Genomic DNA, 15,785 nt, shown 5'->3' with positions numbered 1-15,785 from the left:
CAAGACTCATTTAATTTATTTCTGACCAGACACAATGATGTCAATGCATGGGCGTAACAAACAATGAATCATGTTATAGGAAATGAATATGAAATGTAATATCAATAAGAGTATACATCACACACACATAAAATAGACATTGAAGAAACAAGTTTCAAATAAATTATAGCTAATATATTGTGTTCGGCTAGTCTGCTTTTTGTTGTAAAAATATTTTTTTTTTGTTTTGTTTTTGGAGAATGATATACAATTTGTGTATATTTTCATAAATAAAGTATGCACTGACATGTTATTACAAATTCTATACTGCTTTTACAAAAAAAAGTGTTTGTTATTGTACCAAAGTATCCATTTGTCCCTCCCTGTCCTTTTTTCGTATGTTTTACCGTATTTTATATATTAAATAGACAAGTTGACCTACAAAGAAGTTTGGTTTGTTATTGTGATACGTTATAACGTGCCTTTGTGTTCTCTATCAGACTTGTTTTCTGACAATGTTTGATAAGTGACAGACTGGTACTATTGTGAGTGTGATTACTTCCCCCAAAATGTTGGAAATTTAAGTAATTGCTGTAATGCATTTTCACCACTAGATGTCACCAGATGTGCTGAAATGCTTTAGGCATTGTGGAGTATTAGACACTAAATAATTCTACAACCCCTGAACATATGCCAGTTTTCTAAAGAAATAAATGTATTTAGGACTAACTGGTCAATTCTGATTCTGAAATTATTTCAATAAAATAACGAGCTTTTCTGTACAATTACAGTTTCTATAGGTTTCGCTGTTGTGGGATTAAAGGAAGCTAAATGTTCTTAGAAAGACAGGAGTGGGTGAGTTTTAATGGAGAATTCATATGTTGATGTGTTTATTCATTGCATGATGATGTTTCCACTGACAAAATGTTAAGTTTTTAAATATGTCATTGGACATTAGGCTGAACAGTAAACCAATGCCTAATAAATTCACGTTTCTTCTATCTGATATTTTTATGCGATGAACAGAGATTTATGGTCCTTCAGTGTCAGCCTGATGGTTGGCTGTTTTGTGCCGCAGCCTTTGACTCTCACATACATACACACACTTCTGTTTCAAGTGACAATGGACAAGTATTAACAACTTCCAAACTGAGGAGAGCCAACTGGTGGCAACATTATTATCAGATAACCAGTGATAACAGATAAGCAGTGGGTCCTTATTTTTTCTTGTGTGTGTGTGTGTGTGTGTGTGTGTGTGTCAGTCACGGATGGGCCAGGGTGTGGCCAGTCCATTATGCATGGCTTCTTTCCTAAGTGATGCAGTGAATTCACAGGAGGATATCTTCAATCAGATTATAGTGGACATCTGCTGCTGCCCAGCTCCCTTGAGCCAACTGAAAAATAATCCACTAGGTCTTCCATCAGTGTACACAATATTTCAGAATATATGAACATGTTCATTACCATGCAGACTAGCGTCAGTGAGTCCCAAAAATATAATCACAGTAGGTTTTATTTAGAGCAATTTGGTTGAGACATACTCTCATCCCTACTCTGGCAAGGCGGTCATTTTAGAGTAATTAGAGAGTCAAGGACATTGTTTCTCTCACCCTGTTTGTGCCTGCCAGACATGATCTCATCATAATAGGGTGCCTTTTCTGGTACAATGATTCACACATTCTTCAGAGCAACAGCTGCGGCCTGAGATATCAAATACAGCTGAACCCAGTCAGAAGCCACTGTGTCTACTTTTTTCCTTGTTTATATTTCATGTTAAAGTGAAAAGAACATTTCACAAATGTTTACATATTGATAAATGAAAAAGACCTTGAAAAAAGTGCATGTATTTACCAAAACAAGACGAAATTAGTTTGAGAGTATAATTTGCCTTAACAAATCTCATAATAAGGTGTGTGGGTTCACTTGTTTCTTTATGTGAAATAATACAATTAATTGAATTTACCCCCTTTCTCCATCTACACACAGAGAGCTGTAAGGTCCTTCGGTCAAGTATTTCATTTCAGGCCCAGATTCAGCTATACTTTCAGTCCTAATGAGTTATTAGTAGATGGATAACAATAACAAATCACACATTGTCTGTCTCCTAAAAACATTGTCATTTTAATTTTTATGCTGTGGATGACATATTAAAAGATAATTGTCCTTCCAAGGGTGTAGTAGTGAGTTTGATGTTAAAAGGGACACAAGTATTTTTCTCAAAGTGATCTCATTGTTCAGTGCGGATCAACTTACCTGCTTCTAGAATTTCCCTTGTGTCCTTCTGAACTGAGCTGCAGGACATTAAGGAAACTGTTCAGGGATATCATGTGAACACTGGTGATTTTGAAACAGATACAGTTATAATGCTGGCATGGGTGACAATTAAGGATATATAAGCAACGTTGTTGTGACAATAAACAGAAGAGTAGACACACACAGAATAAGAGTTTTCCAAAACAAGCATCCTGCATGCAGCAAGGCAGAAACATAACACTGCAAACAACAAACGTATCAAAGCAACAGGCTTTTTCGACCAAAATCCAAAGCCTTATGTTGTGGTGAAAGTAACTTGTTTTCAAAATTGGTGGTGGCTGGCTCATGGTATGGCCTCTGCTTAAATAAACCAAATTAACCAATGACTCATCACAATCAAACCTCAAGCTTCAATCTGCGTCGGAGGGGAGGGGAGGGGAACTCGCCTCTCTGCACTGGAGTTGCTTACCATGAAGACAGTGAAGGTTTCTGTGGTACAGTTTCACTTTAAATCGATTGCTTTCAAGCTATAATCACCATCACTTTTACAGTCCTTGATGAATATTTGAAAGAATAATGGGACAAATACAGCAGAATCAAATATGAAACGGTCTTAAACTTACCCCAAAAGACTCACCGATGTCTTTGCTTCCGAAAGTGTTTATATCATGGGAATAGTGAATATATCTAATCAAGGTATATTCATGTTTATTATTATTATTTGTCAGTAATATAAAAATAAATTAACTTTCTTCCACTTTGACATGTACAGAATTTTTGTAAAGGTGGTTAGCAAAAAGAAATCTCACTGGAACCCACTTTGTAATGCAACAGCTTGTAAAAAGATTCAAGGTCAAATACCTTTGAATTTCACTATACTCACAGTATTATGCGTGGTTGTTGGAGGTCAAATACACTGTCTACACAGAGCTTGAACTCTTTCAAACACACTCAAAACACACATTCATGTTTCTATCTTTCTGAGGTCCAGACAAATAATTCATAAGTTTCCCTAATTGTAATGTTTGCCTTTAACTTAATAGTAATCCAACAAACTAGAATTTTAAAATGGTGACAGGAAACAATGTGATGATAAGCACATTTTGGACACGCACGCATGCACGCGGACAAAGCCTTCCAGCTGAGACCATCCCCCTACCATAGCCACTGTGGTCTGTCTGGTCACAGCTGTGGCCGGACTGACCCAAGCACTTTCAGTCTCTTGCATCAGATGCCGGGCCACCTGTCTGTTAGTCAGCAGACTATATCCACTGAGATGGACATGTATAGCACGTCCCTCCACTACACCTCTGTTGAACTGTGATTAAATACAGATGATTTAATGTTGTTAGTCCACAGTGACAGTAGTGTTTCCAGTAACAAGCCCGGGAATGGACAGTCCAATGTCACAATGCCATTCCAAAACCCAGCTCCTCTCTTCGTCAATGGGCTGTGCTTCCCCCCTTATTCAATCAGTCACCGAACAGATTTGAGCAGTGAGCAGGCAACCCACAGCTAAAATAGCCTCCATTGTTCTGGAAACTGACTAATGAATGAGAAAAAGGGGGAAGAGGGCCTTGTGGCAGGAAAAGGAGGGAGGGGAAGTCACCCATTGTTCCTTGTTGCATATTCTTTCTCTTAGTCTTCCCATGGGACAGTTCTTTGCTACTGAGTGCTCAGTGTGGCTTTGTTAGCCAGCCTGCATTGAGGCTATTTAAGCTGGGATGGTGCCAAATCTAGCCATGGCCTCCCACGCCGTCCCTGGCTCTCTATAACTATCATGTGATGCACAGAGGAGACAGAGATGGATGCTAAAGGAGAAGCCAGTTGTTTTCCTTACCTAGTCTGAGCTCATACTTTTATGTCTATGAAGAGCTTCAAGCTAGTGCCGGACAGTTAGTCTCACACCTCAGTGTGTCCTGGTCTCTGTCAGAGGAGACTACTGAATGCCAGACTGTATTGTGTTTATTTGTTTCCATTTTTATTAGTTTTTCCTCATTACATTTCATAAAAGCTTTACAAAATGTATATGTTTCACTGTGGAGTTAATGGCAGCATGCATAAAATAAGTCAGAAGAAGTTTGAAATACAATTGTTAACATATTTGTCATGCTTCATTATGCCTATTTACTACATTTTAAGTTTGTTTTGCAATTCTAGCCCGAAGAACACAAATTCAGGTTGCTTTATTGTAACAAATACCCATCAGTGCACAGGGAGGGTTGTGGACTGATATCGCACATACACTAATAATGTCAGCCATACTTTGTGAAACAGTGTTTGAAATGTTTTCAGATGTATGCAAAACTATTTGGATATCAAACCTTGTAGTGTGAAGAATAATAATTAAACGTTTATGCAAAAACATTGTTAAAACAAAACATCTACTCTATACAAAAATGTCTTTAGGAAATGAACTAAGATGTTAAGCTAAAAGTTGACACTAGAAAAACACATGGTTCTCCTTTAGAACATTTTGCATGTTTTGGCTTTGGATTTATCAGTACAATCAAATGAAGTACAGTTTCAGTTATGGCCTCTCCAATTCATTTAGAAGAAGAAAAAAACATAATAATCGAGATGTAAATCTTTCAAACAGGTCCCTGTCCTCAGATGGAGTAGGCACACTGGTGGTTAATATCAGCAAGGTGTGCCCCAAAGGCACCACTTTGATTTTCTAGCAAAAAAAACTAATTCTGCTTGGATGATTACTTAATAAATGTTCAAGATTTTATGTGATATTACATGAATATGGCACGTTCATGTTAGGGAAAGGATTGTAAATCAATGCTCAAATTGAAAAACGTTATCTGTAGTTTTACACTCTCAGTGATTGATCGTCTATTTTACTTCTTGTAGAAACATTACTCCTTTTAGAAATTGTTCCTATTCGTCCCCCAATGACCAGGATTCTCCCACGTCTTCAGAAGCAACATTTACACATTCCACCGTATCTGAACACAAAGGCTGCATCACCTGTTGGGGCCTTCATTTCTCATCGTCTTCGATGGAGGAAGCTTTAGTTGTGTCACCCTCCATATTTGTGTTCCAATTGGCCATCTGCGGATTCTCCAGATCCCCCCCGACAACGTTGTTAGCCAAGGCTTCAGACTCTGGGTGTTTATTTGGACTTTTGAAGACTTCCGCTTTGTCTGCCTGAAGATCTTCATGGGTTGTTTCCTCATTTGTGACCTCCCCAGTAGAATGTTGCAGAAGAGAAGAGCAATCCACAGAGGAATGCCTTTCCTGAGAGATAGCCACATCTAACAAGTCTTCCTGATCTCTCGTTACATTTGCTCTAGTGACAGGTTCCAAATACTGGCTAGCATTTGGCGAGTCATCATCTGAGCTGTTGGACTCAATATCAGATTTGTTCATATCGGTTGGAATCCCAGGCCTGCTGTTCACTTTGCTATGGTTGGAATGATCTTTAGTTTGATTCACATCATTCAGCGCAGACAGTTCCTGGTCATTCTCTTTTTCTTGTTCGTCGGTGTCAGATCCCAGTTCTGTACTAAAAACATCTGGAGTCAAGTATTCTGCTTGGGACATTTTGACTGCATGGCCTCTAAGAGATGTGTTTTCAGATGTCATTAGAATCCTGGAGTGCAGCGAAGACATAGTCTCTGAAGGTTTATACTCCTGCTCAGATTGACTCAGTGTCTCTCTACCTGAAGGTATTTCCTCTGACTCTGATAGATTCAGTTCATCGCCGCTTGAAGGTATATGGTCTAGCTGAGATTCATTTAGTTTTTCTTCCCTTAGAGGTATTTGTCCAGATTGATTCAGGTTTACTGAGTGTATCTGCTCCACCTCTTCACTGCTCATGTCTTTTGCCTGAAGGCTTAATGCTGACCCGCTCTTACTCATCGGCCCAATAAAATGTTCACTGTAACTGGATATAGATAAATTCTCTAACTCCTGCTCCACCAATCTATCAATTTTCTCTTCATTATAATCCTCATCACTGTAAATGTTTGAGTACCCTCCAGTGGTTGCAAGTTCTTCGTAGAATTGCTCCTCTTCTGCCTTCGGGTTCCATGAATCTTCAGCATGTTTGTCATTGTTCCCTAATGTGCCATACCCCATTGCTTGGCTACCATCCGTGTCCTCTGTTTGTGTGGAGCCCATCTTACCTTCCTGATCCATGGCATGGCCTTCGGACTCTTCATACAGGTCTTCCATTGTATCAAACCGTTTGGATTTACCTTCACCCAAGGTGCATAATCCTGTCTGTCCAACCTCCTTGTCCTCTTCTCCATCACTGGCATCACTTTCTCCCATGTATGAGGCCTGAGTATTGGCATCTGTCTCGTCGCTCTTGTACCGGATTAGGGGACGTGTGTCAGCCAGTGTGTTTTCCTGAGCGTAGCTGTTGCCTATTAGCTCAGCCCTCCCCGAAATAGATGTACTGGGAGTGTCATCTTCATGCTCTTTGTCATTGTCGGATAGATTCAGTTTTTCACCAATTTGCTCTTGTTCAGATACCTTAAGATTTTCTCCACCTGAGAGTACATTCTCTTGGTCAGATAGATTACATTTTTCTCCACCTGAGAGTACATTCTCTTGTTCAGATAGATTACATTTTTCTCCACCTGAGAGTACATTCTCTTGTTCAGATAGATTACATTTTTCTCCACCTGAGAGTACATTCTCTTGTTCAGATAGATTACATTTTTCTCCACCTGAGAGTACATTCTCTTGGTCAGATAGATTACATTTTTCTCCACCTGAGAGTACATTCTCTTGTTCAGATAGATTACATTTTTCTCCACCTGAGATTACATTCTCTTGGTCAGATAGATTACATTTTTCTCCACCTGAGAGTACATTCTCTTGGTCAGATAGATTACATTTTTCTCCACCTGAGAGTAGGTGTTCTTCCTCATCTGCATTGAGTTTCTGTCCATTAGCTGGTATATTTTGCTCAGTTTGATTGGGTTGGGATTCTCTGTGAATTAACATCTCTTCCTCTTTCAGGAGATCATTTCCTTCTTCACGACCATCCATTCTTTCGCTCATTACGTTTTTCTCGCTGAAGCACCCCACTTCTTCCCATCCAGTGGTTACATTCCCATAGGGCCTCAGTTCATCTGGTTGTTCGCTTTCATTAGTCATATCATGTTCTTCATCCCTTATGGAAAGATTGAAATCACTTTCCTTTACACTTTCAGCTTGGGGAAATATCTCTTTTAAACAGCTTGAAGTTTGAGCAGATTCATATGAGATATTCTCCAGCTGGCTGAACTCATCAACGACTTTTGTCATATCATTTTCCTCATTTAATCCTTCCAATCTTTTCAACTTTTCATCCTTCAAATATCCATGGGGTTGCAATTCATCTTCCAGTTGAATCTCATATTTGTTAGAGATATCCTTTTCGTCATTATCTTTGATGAGACTTACAACACCTTCCTCCAGTCTTCTAACATGGTGAAACGCATCTTCCGAGCAGAGGGAGGGTTGAGTAGATTTATATGAAATATCCTTCTCTTGTTTTAACTCTTCTGGATTGTTGTAAACACCTCTCCCCACCCCACACTCAGATTCTTGACTGTTTGTGAATGTCTTGCATTCCAAGTCTTCATTTTCAACAAATTCTTCATAATTCTCTGTGGTTTCTAGGTGTCCTTCCTTCAATTCATTCATGTGACTGTAAGGGTGATCTGGGAGAGGTTCCTCTTTTTCATTAGACATTTCAAGATTTCCATCATTTTCATCATTCACTGAGAAATCTGAATGTGCCTCTGTCATTGAACAAGTAGATTGTGCATTTCCATAGCTCACTGAAGGGCTGCAGAGTTTTTGACCATCCGATGGCACAGTGTTAGATTCCATAAGGGTTGTCTCTTCAGCGGGCCAAGTTCTGACTATGTTCTGATCCTCTTTTTCCTTTTCCCTATTCCAAATGGATTGATACTCAAGGTCAGAGGATCCATGCATCACTATAAAATCAACTCCTGCCTCTTCAGTGTGAGGAGAGAGAGGTTCAGCATAGTTGACTTCTTCATTGACATCCTGGGGTCTGAAGTAGTCGACAGCAATTCCATTCTGTGGTACTTTGGGGTAAGGTGTTGCCCAACATGGCTGCTGTTTGGCCTCTATGTTAAAGTTAACAGGCTGTTCCTCAGTCATTTCAGATCTCTCAGGTGTTTTATTTACAGTTACACAATTTGGAGCGATTGGTGATGAATACATTGTTGACTTGGAGTGTGTCCTCATTCCATGGATGGTAGAGGCAGAATTGATCCTGTGGCCAGTGGCCACCTGGGTCTGGAAGCTTTGCTTTACACCTCGAGGGCTATGCACTCCACCTGTAAATAACAAGAAAATAGCTATTGAATTGGTATAAAGTGTGCAGTATTTTAATAGGTACAATTTCTAAAATACTTGCAAACCTTCATAATATCTTCATGTTTTCTCATGATTTAATCAAATTTCTACTACAACCTTTTCATGTGACAGCAACTCTCTACAGGCACCTGATATTAAAGATTGAGATGTGCATCTTCTAATACATGCCCACCAAAATTTGCTGCTTCTCATAATGATTGCTAAACCAGGAAGTCAACAGAAACAACTTCCTTAGAGAAAAACATATCTTTGACTAACAACCTTAGTTAACTTGAAGGTGCCAGACTCATCCCAAGGAATAACCCTCTCATGGGACTTCCAGCCAAGGACGGTGTGGCGGAATCAGGTTTTGAACCAGCTTGCAGAGACAGAACCAGATATTAAACCCAGTTTGCATTGACAGAACCAGGCATACTCGCCCATGCACCACTCAAGAGGCGCCCATAATGTCTTGCATTTTATCATAGGTTGACAGAGATCCATAAACCCCCTCCCAAAGGTAATATTAGGATACATGTTCTCCTGAACAGTGGTTTGGCAGTAATGGGGACATATTGATTTTGACTTCCTTCCCCTCAAGTCTGAATTACAGGAAAGCAATGCCAGATGGCTCAATAACCTTTTAGGTGGACTTTGTCACAGACCTTAAAGGGCCCATTTCAGTCTCCACACCACCACACATCATCCCCTACTATTTGGTGTCTAGCGTTTATAAATACAATCCACTACACAGATAGGTGGTGATGGCTATGAAACACATCAAACTGTATTGTCCTACACCAGTGTTGCCCACACTGCTGCTCGGTTTCACGTGATGAATTACCAGGTATGGATATTCTTCTTCGGTGACTGGTTGAAGAGAAATTTCCCTTCAAATTTTCATTGTCGAGTAATGCTCTGAAGAAGAAAAGACACAGACAAATAAGAGGAGTATTCATAAAGGGGAAGTGATTTCATCTAAAACACACACAAGATGGTTAGAAAGATGGTTAGAAACATCATAATAATGAATTTGACAGTTCACGTAAATAATTTCAGTTTTGTTTACTACGACTGTATTCTGAAATTATATCATGAGGTGGGATTTATGCAAAAATAATATGTCAGAACATATTTCAATAAAACAAAAACAGATTTATATACACTGGTTGACAATATTTATAATATGTATATATGGATAAAATGAATATGGAAATATATCTGTAAAACACACCCAAAAACATTCTCTAACCAGATAGGGTGGAATAACCCTGATTTTTTATCACAGCTTTCATGCATCTTGGCATACCCTCCACCAGCTTGTCACATTGCTGTTGGGTGACTTAATGTCATCGCTAGCACAAAAATTCAGGTAGTTTGGCTTTGTTCGATGGCTTGTGACCATCCATCTTCATCTTGTTCAAATTCTAGAGGTTTTCAATGAGGTTCAGGTCTGGATATTCAGGTGGCCATGACAGGGTCTTGATCTGGTTGTCCTCCATTCACACCTTGATTGACCTGGCTGTGCAGCATGGAGCATTGTCCTGCTGGAAAAAACAATTCTCAGATGTGGGGAACATTGTTAGAGCAGAAGGAAGCAGGTGTTCTTCCTGGATAACCTTGTACTTGGCTTGATTCATGCTTTCACAAAGACAAATCTGCCCAATTCCAGCCTAGCTGAAGCATCCCCAGATCATAACCATTCCTCCACCAAATTTCACAGTGGGTGCAAGACACTGTGGCTTGTAGGCCTCTCCAGGTCTCCATCTAACCATTAGACAACCAGGTGTTGGTTGTCAAGTGTTGAAAATTTTACTCATCAGAGAAGATTACCTTATTCCATTCCTCTACAGTCCAATCCTTATAGTCTTTTGCAAACTTCAGCCTGGCTCTTCTTTGCTTTTCATTGATGAAGGGCTTTTTTCTAGCTTTGCCTGACTTCAGCCCTGCCCCTAGGAGCAAGTTTTGAACCGTCTTCGCCGTACACTTCACCCCAGCTTATGTTTGCCATTCTTTTTGTAGGTCACTTGATGTCATCCTACGGTTGTTGAGTGATATTCAAATGAGTTGACGGTCATCTTGGTCAGTGGACAGTCGTTTTTGCCCTCTGCCAGTCTGTAGCTTTGTTGTCCCCAGTATCTGTTGCTTGACCTTGTTCTTATAAACTGCCTTCTTTGAAAATTTCAGGATGGAAGCAACCTGATGCTCATTGTATCCCTCTGCCAGTGATGCCAGAACCCTTCTTTTCCTCACTCAAAGCTTTTCTTTTCTTTTCAACTCTTTTGTCATGCTGAATAGTATTTTTTTTCATTCAAATTATCTTTGAGTTATTGTTTTTCTACTGTTTTTGCCATCCAGCTGGTCCTATTGCAAGAGGATAGTGATGACCACAGCAGTGGTTTTTATACTTTTCCTCGTTAAATTAGATTTGGTTCAGATAATCACCTAATCAGTAACTCATTAAGTAAAATTAGATGTTCCTGTGTTGGAATTTAACAGACACTGGAATGGAATGGCTGCCATACATGTAGAGATGCTGATTTAAGAAAAATTAGGAGTGGTCTCTTCATTTTTTCCAGAGCTGTACAAGCATATGTTTCGATATCTGTCATATAAATATATGTAAATACACACACATATATTTTGTAAAAATGTATTCAAATATATTATTTTTGCCTATGGGAAAGGAGCAAAGAGAGAGTTGTTGGCAATGTGAGATCTGTTGTTATGGAAATAGGGGGATGTCATTGCTATTGTTAAGCCATTTGCATTGAACTCCACTGCCATCAATAAGTCTTCTCTCAAACTGACATTCTTTGATGTTTTCTTCTCAGATGCAGACCACACCCATTCTAACACACATTCACTTCAGCCTCTCTAACAAATCAATACCTATGAACCGAGGCACATAAATACCCCAATATGATCCCAGCAGGACATTCCAAGTGTTCCTCATTGAGTTACATTTAATGTTTTGGTGTATTGTTGCAGATAATATGAATTAATAGGTTGACCAATCCCTGTTGATATGCTGACCAATCCCTGCTGATATGCTAACCAATCCCTGCTGATAAACGGACAAATCCCTGCTGATACGCTGACCAATCCCTGCTGATACGCTGACCAATCCCTGCTGATACGCTGATCAATCCCTGCTGATACGCTGACCAATCCCTGCTAGTTGGTAAATCCAGGCTCGTACTTTGGGGTCACTATGCATGGGGGAGAGCAGGGAAAGAGAGCACCAGACACAAGGCCTTTTGCAGCTGATGACCTTTAGGCCAGATGGCTGAGCCCTGCTGGACAATTCATCAACATCTCTGTATTCTTCTACACTATGGGGGGTGGGGGTGGGCTTAGTCTTAGTCGGTAGAAATGTCATCTTTTGAAGGCATTAAAAACTTATTAAATGGGGTTAATAATGAGGTCTTTCTGACAAATATGCAGAAAAGCAATGTGTTAGTAAAATAGAAAATAATCTAGCAAACAATGGAAATACAACCCTGTTTTCTATAAAGACTGCTGTAGTTTCAAAAGTGATATGTATTCCTATTATTGCTTGATGTAGGATTTTAGCTGCTCAACATTTCAGGGTCACCTTTGTCGTATTTTTCATTTCATAATGCGCCAAATGTTTTCAACGGGTGACAGGTCTGGACTGCAGGCAGGCCAGTTTTGCACCCAGACACTTTTTCTGTGGAGCCATGCTGTTGTAATACGTGCAGAATGTGGTTTGCATTCTCTTGCTGAAATGAGCAAGGTCTTCCCTGAAAAAATTGTTGTCTGGATGGCAGCATAAATTGCTCCAACACCTGTATACATTGTTCAGGATAAATGGTGCCTTCACAGATACGCAAATAACCAATGCCTTGTGCACTAATGCATCCCCACACCATCACGCATGCTGGCTTTTGAACTGTGCACCAATAACAAGCCGGATGGTCACTCTCCATGATTCCCAAAAATGATTTTCCACTTTTCCACTTTACCTCAATTTTCCACTTTTCCATGAGCTCAGGTCCAGAGAACGTGGCAGTGGGAACTGGATCTTGTTTACATGTGTTTTTTCTTTGCATGGTTGAGTTTTAACTTGCATTTGTGGATGCAGCGATGTACTCTGATCACAGACAATGGTTTTCGGAAGTGTTCCTGAGCCCGTGAAGTGATTTCCACTACAGAATCGTGTCTGTTGTTAATGCAGTGCCGTCTGAGGGCCCGAAGATCTCAGCCATCCAATATTTCTTGCATACAAAGATTTCTCAGTATTCTCTGAATCTTTTAATGATATTATATACTGTAGATAATGAGATCCCCACACTCTTTGCAAGTTTATGTTGAGAAATTCTTAAATTGTTGCACAATTGACCTAGCAGTCCTTCACAGAAGGACTCAATTCTCAATTCTGACAGACCTATCCTCTCTGGAATGATTTTTTAATACCCAATCATGTTACTGAACTTTTGCCAATTAGTTGTGAGATTTTCCACCAGATTTCGTTTTTTAGCATTACACAACTTTTCCAGTCTTTTGTTGCCTCTGTCCCAACTATTTTGAAATGTGTTAATGGCATCAAATTTTGTTTCTATACATTTTACACGTTGTCCCAACTTTTTTGGAAACAGGGATGTATTACTAAGGAATGGACAAGACAATATTTACTGGCTTTTTGACAGGGATCATTGTTTTTCTCTTGCTTCTAGCCCTGGCTCAGTACTGATAGCATCTGCATTGAGTTCACTTACTACTATTGAGTAAGGAATGCATAGTTTTTACTCTTACTGTAATTTGCTCTAAATGAGATGGTCTGCTATATCATTGACATGTAAAGATAAGTGGTTGTACACAACAGCAGATAAAGAAAAATATAATTTAGCTTGAAAGTCAAAGTTCCTTGCAAAACTAAAATTTCACACAAAACTTCCCTTGACACCTTGGTATGATTTACTAGTTAACTTTTAGCATTTGGACCAGAATGTCTATAGTCTATAGTATAGTGCTACCGTTTAGATGTGACTGGTACCTGTATGTGGCCACCTCCATGCCTAGAGACATCTTCAACTGTAGGAGACCCTGACTTTCTATCAGGAGACCATCAATCTGGTCTCCCAGCGCATCCTTCTCCATTTCCAACACCTCTAGATGGGCCTGAGGAACAGGAAAGGAAAAGTCATATACTTGAAATTGCATTGTTGTAATCTAACCATAACTCACAAACACTGAATTCTCCTGGTCCCTTGGAAGGAGCTTATGTCAAGAACTTAGAATGTTTTTGCCTGCAATGAATGATTGAACCCAGTGAATAATCTGCAACCTCTAATAATTTCCAATACCCCACATTAATGGAGTATCCAACAATATGTATTGAAATATTTCATTAGCATTAATAATTGTCCATTAATTGTCCATTTTCCATCTTCCAAAGTCCCAGTAGAAGCACAAGATGAGGCTTCTCAGACATAACGCTTTTGGCATGTTCAAACATCACAAACATCAGCACACTAACCAAAACATATGTGTGTTCTAATCAAATAACTCTATTTTAAATTCATTAATATCTTTATTTTGGGACATTTGGCAAACATTCTGCTATAAATGTTATTTTAATCATTCAGTTTTGCTCCAGTTTTCTCCGCCACTGCCCTAACCTCCTTCGCAGAAAATACCTAAAAGTGGTTCTACCTGTCATCATCATTTGGCAAGAAAAGAGCATATAGTCTTTTGTTTTTTGACTGAAACAATGTGACAGTTCTAAATCCCTGACATTGCACTCAGACAATACGTCCCAGAAATCCTAAATATTTAGTATAGATAGAAAGTATTTCAGAAAAACCTAATTCATACTACTATCTATGAATATATAATATTACAAGTTTATTAGATATTGACATTACTAAGTAGTTTAAACCAATCGCCACACAAAGATCAACATTAGTGGTTGTTACCTGCAGGTTTTGGATCTCCTGCCTCTGCTTGTCATCCCGTTGGGACACACTCCTCTCTAGATAGTGTCGTCTTTCCTGGGCTGATGTCAGCTCCTTCTCCAGCGCCTGAAGTTGCAGTAGGCTCTCAGTCTTCTCCTGGCCAACCTGGACCAGGCGGTTCCTGGCTTGGCTTAGAGACCTCTCCAGACTATCTACCTGGCCCTGATACAGCACAGCCGCCTCCTGCCACACCCTGACCGCCATCTGGGAGTACTCCACACCCAGCTCCTGGAGGTTGGGCAGCTGGGTGCCGCTATGGGTTGGTGGTGGAGGTGTGACATGGATTAGTGTGTCTTTTAAGTTGGCAACATCCTCCTGGTGGGTTTGTATCTGGAACTGGATTTGTTCCTCTAGTTGGTTCACCTTCCCTCTAAGCCAGACCTGAGCCCTCTTCTCCTCTTCCATCTGCTTCCTGCTCTCCTCCAACTTCTTCTTCACCTCCCCATGGGCATCAGCCACCCACTGCCTCTGCAGCCCCAGGGTTTGGAGCTCCTCACCCAGGCTCCCTAGCTCCAGCTCTACCCGGTCCTTCTCCCTCCAGGCTTCGTGCACTTCCTGCCTGGCCAGCCTCAAGTTGCCATCCAGACCCATCTGCCCCCCCTGGCTGCTGCCTTTCAGGGTCTGGATCTCCCGGCGTAGCAGCTCATTCTCCTCCTCTAGCAGCCCCACGCGGCCCAAGTAGGTCTCCAGGCGCTGGTTGAGGTTCAGCATATCAAGCTTCTCATCTTTCCGGTGGCTGGGAAGATTTTGGATACTATGGCGCTGCATCTCAAGAGGTATTGAGAAAATGAAGAGATGCTGGTTAAGTAAAGAGTCTCTCTCTGAAGCGAGCAGTCTGTCTGTCAGTGTGTGACGTGAAGTGCTGATTCAGTTTCTCTCTCCAAGCCTGTGTGACTTCAGTATGTGCCGTGAGGCTTCAATCCTTCTGTAGTATGACGACTGGTGACACACTCTCCTTTCATAGTGGAATCAATGCAGAGGGAGGGCAGAGGGGGAGAGAGGGGAGGAGGGATGGAGAGGGTAGAAGAGAGGAAGGTGGGAGGAAGCAATGATGTAATTTGGGGTTTAACTCTAGCACTGCTGGAAACATCTTATTCACTTTGCACTAAGTAGACCAGAGTGGCCCGCCCACATGAAAGAAAAAATGGAGGCGTGTCTGTCAGATGTTCTATACTGTGTTCTAGGTCCACTTTGAACGAAATACTCCCCTCTGGTGAAAGTTGTTGAAAATTACAACAA

At 40.4% G+C, this 15,785-nt stretch overlaps 1 protein-coding gene across 1 annotated transcript; it reads right to left on the bottom strand.

Moving 5' to 3' along the window:
* Window positions 1–4,191: 4,191 nt before the first annotated feature.
* Window positions 4,192–15,526, bottom strand: nes (nestin). The gene is made up of 4 exons (XM_029115809.2): window positions 14,508–15,526; window positions 13,586–13,710; window positions 9,410–9,483; window positions 4,192–8,546 (listed from the first exon to the last, which is right to left on the bottom strand). Exons 1-4 carry the CDS (start codon window positions 15,312–15,314, stop codon window positions 5,221–5,223), a joined length of 4,332 nt encoding a protein of 1,443 aa, XP_028971642.2. The 5' UTR covers window positions 15,315–15,526; the 3' UTR covers window positions 4,192–5,220.
* Window positions 15,527–15,785: the final 259 nt, after the last annotated feature.

Source organism: Esox lucius, chromosome 20 (genome assembly GCF_011004845.1).
Source record: "Esox lucius isolate fEsoLuc1 chromosome 20, fEsoLuc1.pri, whole genome shotgun sequence".
Taxonomy (NCBI): domain Eukaryota; kingdom Metazoa; phylum Chordata; class Actinopteri; order Esociformes; family Esocidae; genus Esox; species Esox lucius.
The sequence above is the reverse complement of the archived record's forward strand: the minus strand, read 5'-3'. Positions and strand labels throughout refer to the sequence as shown.